This window comes from Phoenix dactylifera, unplaced genomic scaffold (genome assembly GCF_009389715.1).
Source record: "Phoenix dactylifera cultivar Barhee BC4 unplaced genomic scaffold, palm_55x_up_171113_PBpolish2nd_filt_p 001330F, whole genome shotgun sequence".
Classification (NCBI taxonomy): Eukaryota; Viridiplantae; Streptophyta; class Magnoliopsida; order Arecales; family Arecaceae; genus Phoenix; species Phoenix dactylifera.
In genome coordinates, this window is record NW_024068660.1 from 70,171 (window position 1) to 78,610 (window position 8,440).

General features: G+C 37.1%; 1 protein-coding gene across 2 annotated transcripts; it reads left to right on the forward strand.

Annotated features, from left to right (window-relative positions):
• The first annotated feature begins 128 nt into the window (after positions 1-128).
• On the forward strand, positions 129-7,642 carry LOC103710553 (remorin-like). Of its 2 annotated transcripts, none has more exons than XM_008796322.3 (5): positions 129-519; positions 2,643-2,693; positions 2,794-2,881; positions 5,709-5,790; positions 7,207-7,642. In XM_008796322.3, exons 1-5 carry the CDS (start codon positions 363-365, stop codon positions 7,405-7,407), a joined length of 579 nt encoding a protein of 192 aa, XP_008794544.1. In that variant the 5' UTR covers positions 129-362; the 3' UTR covers positions 7,408-7,642. The 2 variants fall into 2 exon arrangements, with proteins under 2 accessions (XP_008794544.1, XP_026661797.1); XM_026805996.2 differs by having other exon boundaries at positions 213-519; positions 2,652-2,693.
• Positions 7,643-8,440: the final 798 nt, after the last annotated feature.

Genomic DNA, 8,440 nt, shown 5'->3' on the forward strand with positions numbered 1-8,440 from the left:
GCATGTGAATCCATAAATCCAGCAGCTCCAACGTGGTCCTCAGGACCCCATGCGGACAGTTGCATAATTCTACCTATAATCTTTTCCTTTATATATTATATATATGTATATATTTTTTATAAAAAAATCTTGCTTTAGATACGAATAAAAATAATAAGTTAATTTAGAAAAGCGTTAGAATCCGTTAAAGATTTTTCTTTAAATCTTTCGGCCGGCGAAGAGCCAACGCAACTTCTCTCTCTATTTAGCGGCGGTTGGAGGACTCCGGGTGGTACTGTTCGTGTGCTTGCTTGGTTTGGTGGAGTCGGAGCGAGCTCTAGCTGTCGGTGTTTGGTTTAGTTGGTGGTGTTAAAGGAGGAGGGATGGCGAAAGAGGAGTCGAAGAAGGTGGCGGTAGAGGGCTCGTCAGTGACCGCTCCGCCGCCGGAACCCACCAAGGACGTTGCTGAGGAGAAGGTGGTGATCCCGCCGCCGTCGGAGGAGAAGCCTGACGATTCCAAGGCTCTGGCCGTCGTCGAGAGTATGACTTCTCCTCTCTGTGTGTGCGCGCGCGCGCGTTTGCATGTGGTTTTTGAGTGAAGCTTTAGTTTTGGAAAATTCTGTGAATTTTGGTGAAATTTCTACTTTTTTTTTTTGTTGTTGTTGTGTTAGAGAAACGTTGTTTTAAATTATTCGTCGGGTGACAGTCTGAAGAAGCTGTTTGCTCCGCTTTCTGATAATTTGTCCTTTTTTTTTTCATGGGGATAATGTTAGTTGAGGCCTGGAATTAAATTTTCTTTTTTCCTTTCTGCTTTACTCGAAAATTTGCTCTCTTTTTTTCTTTAAAAGGTATTCTTTTATATAATTGGGTAAAAGACTCTTATTCAAGAACTTATGAATTGATTAAACTCTTAACCATAATCTGAGTAGATCTTTCTATTTTCCTTCCAAAAAAGATGAATAGAATTTTCCATATCAGAAGGCCTTCATTCAGAGGATAATTTTGGCATTATTATGTCGCTTGATTGTATTCTTTAGATATTAAATGTTGCTGAGGATTATTTCCCCCCTTCTTCCCTACCACTGGTAGGTTCTGGTACACTTTCATGCCTGACTTGAGTAACTCCTTTAGAACATTAGGTGCGGCTTCGCTGTTTCCTTTGTTATTTTTATTATCTTAAATTCCTGGTGATGTTTTAGTGGGAGTTAGATCTGGATTCTTTCTGCAAAGCTTGTTTCTAAATTCACCATTTTCTGTGTAGAATCTGGATAATTTGATGCGTGATATGTGTATTGCTACACGATTTCTTTAGAATTTCTTTCGGATCTGTAAATTGATATGAAAATCGATTGTTAGTTTTGTCCTGTTTCAATTTAGTGATATTCTGTGAGCTGAGGGATTTGTTCTTCTGTCAGATTTCAGTTTTTAATTTAAGTAAGAAGAGTTTCTTTCTTGTAATTTCTTTGGTAGTCAAAGGAAACTTCTTGCTTTTACTTTTACGGATGAAAGAATCATATTGTCTCCTTTTCATTACATATGATTGTATATGGTATATTTTGAGGGATAGTGCAAACTATTATGATTGTGTTTGCTTTATAGATTTATAGTTTGTTCAGAGCCTTCTGCTTTTTGCATGAGAAGTTCCTTTTTGACGAAACTGTGCATATGATCAACAAGGATATTTTACTTTGTTTATTAGTTTATTTAGTCCCCGATCTAAAGGTTGTGATACGCTCATCGATCATTATGTTGGAAGATGTTAATTCATCCACCTCTGAGATGAGTCTAATTAAATAAAATCTCTGAACAAGACTTTTATTTGATATTCTTTCTTAGCTATTTCCATGGGCATATGAAGAGAATTCTCTGCATGAGAGTCAACACAGACTTTGCACAGCATAACTGAAGTCCATAATAGAGTGGTATATCATGAAAAGCAATTAAGAGTCCAGGTTTAAAATTGCAATCTATATTTCGAGGCCTATTACGGTAGTTTTTATTCTTGAACCATTCATTTAAGAAAAAGTGGTCAATGGATTTCACTTTTTATACTATTTACTTTATAATTTTTGGATATGAAAATGTGGGAAGAATCAGCTTTAGGTGATAAAGGAAATGGACCGTTATATTTTGTGAAGAAAGATGGGCAAGCTGCCTCGGTCTTGGGTCCAATAGTTGGAACACCTTTCCTTAGCACATGCACTAAGGGGAGGTCCCTGGTTCAAACCCAGGTTTGTTTTCCACCTACTCTGTGTGTGTGTGTGTGTGTGTGTGTGAGAGAGAGAGAGAGAGAGAGAGAGAGAGAGAGAGAGAGATGAATTTTTACCAATGAATAGTATAAATTTCTAGTTTTACCATTTAATGTATGTGGTTTTGTGTCTACAAATATTGTCCTTGCATGTCTGTATGTGTACTCATTCTTTCTGCATATGATCTGTCTTAATATAATTGTAGGGTGATGGGTTACTTATGTACCAGTTGATCATTTCCCTGAAGATGCCTTTAATCAGCATAACTATACGAGACTTCAGAATATTAGATATTTGAGATCACCTAATATGCAATTATCAATGCGTCACTCTATAATACATTTTAGCGACATAACCCACTTCAAACTTGTAAGGATCATATCTGTAAACTTTGAATAATTTTTCTTTGTATAGAGGTTGCAGATGTTTTGACAGAGAAAAGCACGGGGGGTTCGACTGAGAGAGGTAACTATTTGAGAAATGTTAAATTGAATTTCTAGTTTATTTGTTGTGTATTATATACATAAAAAAGAACAGGAAAGTACATCTAATTTGGCACTTTCAGATGCTCAACTTGCAAGGGTTGAAACAGAGAAGAGAATGTCTTTAATAAGGGCATGGGAGGAAAATGAAAAGGCTAAAGCTGAAAATAAGTAAGTTATTAATATTTTACCTTTCAAGTGGTTATAAAATATTCTCCATTGACTTGTTCAGCATCGAACAACAGATGCCTCTTTCATTGGAAATCTAGATAACCAAAAGGTGTAACATATATGCGATGCTTCTTGTAAGTCTTTATAAAATAGCTATACTATAGCTTCATTAACTTCTTACGAATTAAATCAATAGATAAAAGGCTACACTATAGCTACACTTTAGCCTTTCCAAATAGCATTATGAAATATTGACAAAGTTGCTATTAGCAGGAATGCAGAATGTCTTGGTTATGATTTATGCCAGTTTGTCATATTAGGTTAGCTACTGTGCTATGCTGGTTTTGGATGAAATTGAGAGTAAGCATCCCATTCCAAAAAGTTAACAGGCTGGCCAGGCCAGACCTTGACCTCCAACTAAAATAGTTCCATCCTGTTTTAAAAATGCTCTGTACTCTTTTCTCTCCCCCACTAAATGCTAGTGAGTCCCACCTCTCTCCACCAACCCATCCCATTCCTTACTACAGTTGCCCTTCCTGTAAGTTAGTCCTCTCTGTTGTGTCAGGGACAACGTCTACTGCCAGCTTCAAGGAGATGCAGTGCTTGATGATATTTGAAAATGACATACTGCAGATTATTTTCAGAAAAGAAGGGTATGCCATGGGCCAATGACATGAACATAGGTTTAGTTTTGTTGGTTGATATGGAAGAGTTTGATTAGGGTGTTCCATGCTTCTAGCATGCTTTGCAACTAATGGAAAAAACTGTAAAGACCAATGATGTTAATTCAGATAGTTTGGCAGTATATGGAATGAGTATCACAAAAAAGAGCTTGTTAACTTCTGTGTGTTCAAACTAGGAACTAGTGTGTATGCAACATTCAGGAAAATGTAAACCAATTGTGGATGAATTGGTGGAGAACTTTTGTGGAAGACCAGTGGAAAACTATCAGTTTTTTTACTACTGTACTGCTTTTTGCTAAGCAAGTCTGTAAGAGCATAGAAAGCATGGCCTGCCGTACCAGTCCGTACCGATCAGTACGGGCCGGTATGTACCGGTCCGGCCTGGGACCGGTATGGGATCAACGTGAATTAGCGTTGGATCAGCGTGGAATTCGAAATCGGCACGGGACCGGTACGAGACCGGTATAGGACCGGTACCATACCGGTCCGGGCCACCATCGGTACGCCAATCGGTACCGGTACGGCGGATCTTGATAGAAAGGGTTATGATATTTAAAAGTTATCCACTTTCTCTACACTACAGAGTCGGTACAGACCTTTTGGAGAAAGAAAAGAATTAACATATCCATCAGATTGGCTTGGGACAATCATTGTTTGCACAGCAAGAAAAATTTATGAAGAAACAACAAATCGGCTTAGTCATTTACTATACAAACTTTGCGTATTTTCAAAGATCCAGCTTGCCTTGGCAATTCTAAGATTCAGCAAGCTCATTCTAAGTTGTGGGCTTCAATATTAGTGATCCTTCCTTAGGTAGTTTATTCTTGCTTTGCCATTTTCTCTTTTTTTTTCCATTCCTTCTATCTTCTCTTGTAAATACTTTTTCTTCAATAAATTGGGTGGTTTTCATTTCTCCCCTATAAAAAAAAAAAGGTATAGTAACAAGAAGTTAAAGATTCCTCACTGGGAGCAGGACTTAGAAGATCAGTCTTGAAACAACTATAGAGGAGGGACAACCTCATGCCACCTTGATGAACAAGGATGTGAAAATGTTTGTGCTGGTGGATGAGGCCCTTATAAATTAGTGAATAAAGATTCATAAAGCCAATCCGGTTATGGAAACTTGTATAGTTAATTAGGCTAAAGAATTTTTTCTCAAAAAACCTCTACTTATATAATGGGAAAGCCTGGACTCCATCACACTTGTTAGACTCTGGGCCTTCCCGCTAAGAGTGCACAGCATGCTGGACTCTTGGATTTTCCAAGTGCCATGGCTGCGAGTTCAGTGCATACTAGGTTTCACAAGCCTCTCAAGCAGTTTGTTAAGCAAGAACCAGGAGAGGAGTTCAAGATGAAGCCATCAATAGCACAAGGAGAAAAAAATATACTTACATATGAAAAAAAAAGAAAATGTGCATATTTCTACTTGTTCCCGAGAGAGATCCTAGCACTTGCTGCATGCTAATAGTGATAAAAGAAAATGATCTTCTGGTGTTTAATTTGTCTCGGAGCACAGGGATAAAAAGTATCATACAATAGAAGCCAGTTATGGGAATCTGTCTAGCCTAGTTTATTATGCTAAGGATTTTTTCCTTAAAAAATAGGCTAAAAAAGTTATCTTGTGGTGTTTAACATGTTTCCAAGCACAGTGATCAATAAGTATCATACAATAGGTTAGACAATGTTAAGTAATGATTGAGAACCGTGCTTAGAGCCACTACATGTAGAATTAGATATTTCGTCAGATTTCTGGCTAAAATTCACGAAGCACATTAAATTCCATCTCTTCTATCACATATAATGTGACAAATGGTTAGAAACTGATATTTGCAGAACTGAATTTCTTTATTTGCTAATCCATATGCCATGAAATTGTGATAATATTTGTGGTTTCCCCACCAAGATTCATTCTTTCTTCAGCTAATTGTCCAACACTTAGCTTTCCATCTGTCTCAAGACTAGGTTGATGAAAATTTTGTCAAGTTTGTATGATACTGGTGTAGGGTTTTTCTAGAACAGTGCATTACCTCTTCATATTGGTGGATGATTGTGGAAACATCAATTGTTGCCTTTACTATTGATCGTTATTCAAAATATATATCAGGTTGGAAATTATAATCTGGCTTCCTGACAATGTCAAACAGGGCTGCTAAAAAGATGTCATCTATTACTGCATGGGAGAACTCAACTAAGGCAGCTATGGAAGCTGAGCTGAAAGCAAAAGAGGTAACTGATTTCTCATTCAGTCTGTCCTACAAGAAAACTTTCAAGCCTTTGTATTTCCAGTCCACCCAACTTATAAATAGTCGTAGTCACCAGAGAAATTAACAGTGGCAGAAAAAACAACAAAACAGACTTAACTACAAGTCAGCCAAATAAATTGACCCCAAGAAGGCATTAATTTTAGAAGTGATGCCAAGTAGTTGAATCAATATTTGTTTCTTTCTTGTTAAAAGAAAGCATTAGTTGTATTTCCAAATCGTCTCTTAATATTTACTCCATTTTGAAGATGGAGTGGATGAGAAACGAGGAACCCAGAGAACTGGAAACAAAGGAATAATACTGGGTGTTCTAACGTGTTTGTGGACAGTATCAGAAACGGATTTAAGTCAAATAGAGTAAAGTCAAAATGGCAGCTTTGCCAAAACAAGGTTGACACTTGGTTTAGAGAAAAATCTTCAGCATTTTGCAAGTGTTACTTCTATACTGCTGATCAGGATATGATGTACCGTACCGAACCGAACAGTACTGGGCGTACCAATTCAATACCGATACCAGTACAGGTGGCGTACTGACCCTCGGTATGCCAAAAAAAAATTCGTATTGTACCATACCGATGCTATGCTAGTGTGGCACTGGTACGGAGTTCGGTACCGGTACGGCGAGCCTTACTTCAAATCATTCTTTTTTTTTTAGAAAGAATACTTTAGATCACTCTCCGAAAAATGGCTGATTATTTTTGCTTGGAAAATCTATTAAATGCCTTCAAAAAATGTAATTTTTATGCACCAAACGTTTCACAGGAAAAAGCTTGAATCTCTGCATGCCTAAAATTATCATGCTTTTAAGTAGGAATCCTTATCATTCAATCTTGAAGCCATTCCTAAGTCTCAAAACGCATGGGCCAAGCTGAATACATGGCTTCGGATTTCTGTTTGGTTGTTCTGGTTCTCAAGGTCCCATTGGTGTGCTCAAAATTTAAGGGCATCTTTTTTCATGTTAACTTGGAGGGACATGCCTCACTATGACCTCGAATGTAGACCATGACTAAATGGAATTATGATTGCACCTCGTGTCCATTCGTCCTTTGACTCATGTTATTGCTCATCCAGTGTCGACTAAATTCTGGTCTTAAACATGAATGTGATATTGGTGGACCTAGGTCTTGCTCCAAAAATATTGGACCTAGATGCTTCATTACTATCAAAGATTTTAAATTGTCATCAAGAAATGACATCCGATGAAGAAGCCAAAAAAAAAAAACTTGCTCCAGCGTGGTTTCTAGTATGTTTCTTCCTATGGTAAGAAAACATAATGGATCTAAGAACTTAAATTGGTCTGCAGCATCTGCATGGTGATGTAACTTGTATTACCTACTGCTGTAGAGAGCTTGCATCCAATACTTCTTTAATATGTGAACAGGAAGCATTAGAAAAAAAGAAGGCAGAATATGCAGAAAAAATGAAAAACAAGGTGGCCATGCTTCACAAAGTAGCAGAAGAGAAGAAAGCTTTTGTTGAGGCCAAGCGGGGTGAGGAGATCTTGAAGGCAGAGGAAATGGCTGCAAAATACCGTGCCACAGGGCTTGCTCCGAAGAAGCTCCTCGGGTGCTTTGGGGCCTAAGATCTGACTAGAAAAGAGGGCATTGATGGTACATTCTCTACTTTGTTTGTGGGTTATGTTTTGATTTAGTTAAAGCTTTAATGGGAAATCCCAGTTTGTCTGGTGTGTAAAGTGTCATGTACTTGTATATAGTTGTAATTTTACAAGAACAAAGATTTGGTGTTGTACAATTGTATTCTTTTAGTTTGTGGGAAAAGAAGCAAAAAAAAAAAAAAAAAACATTTGTGTGTATTTATACAACATCAAATTATTTGCTAGCATCGAAGCCCTTTAATGTTCTTCCAGAAGGAAGTTGAAGCCCTTAGATGTTCATATTGGATATATTTATACAATATGCATTGAGATGTACTGCGGACTGATGAAGTAAAAAGATGGCAATTGGCAGAAAAACTGCTATAGAAGTAGCAAGGAAGCAAGATAATCCGATAGTTTTCAGTAGTTCTGGTGGATTCTTGAGAGGCAACCAAACAATAAACTGGGATTTCACTGTCATAAACAGATGGATGGGCGTGGGGTCATGTAGTTGTTACAATGATCTATTCTGCAGTATTCAGCATTAATGCCCATCAAACATGGAAAAGCTGCTGAGTTGCTATCATTTGATGGTATAATAAATTTGAAGACACCAACTTATTGCACATCTCACATCTTTAATAAAGCATTTAATTAGAATATTTAGTAAGAATTAAATATATTTATTTTTTATAGAAGTAATTTTGATAATATATATGTTATTTTAATTTAGGGGTGACAATTTATGATGTGATCCGTCAATCCGATCCGCGAACGACCTGCCGGTTTGGGTTTGACATAAACGGATTTAGGTCGTAAATGGGTTAATCCATCTAAACCTGTTTATTAAATGGGTTGGGTTCAAATTTAAACTTTTGATTCGTTTTGACCTGTTTAATAATTGGATTATGACCCAATATATTTAACCTGTTGAAAACATGTTTAACTTGTTTAAAATCTGTTTAATCTAGTTCTGATATGTTTAATCCAATCCGCTTAATCTATTTAATCTGTTTAAATC

Excerpts from the sequence above, each read along its gene's own strand:
- LOC103710553 (XM_008796322.3), top strand. The coding sequence starts at position 363 with ATGGCGAAAGAGGAGTCGAAGAAGGTGGCGGTAGAGGGCTCGTCAGTG. Across the intron at positions 2,694-2,793 it reads GGGGGGTTCGACTGAGAGAG|ATGCTCAACTTGCAAGGGTT; the intron begins GTAACTATTTGA and ends TGGCACTTTCAG. Across the intron at positions 2,882-5,708 it reads AAGGCTAAAGCTGAAAATAA|GGCTGCTAAAAAGATGTCAT; the intron begins GTAAGTTATTAA and ends AATGTCAAACAG.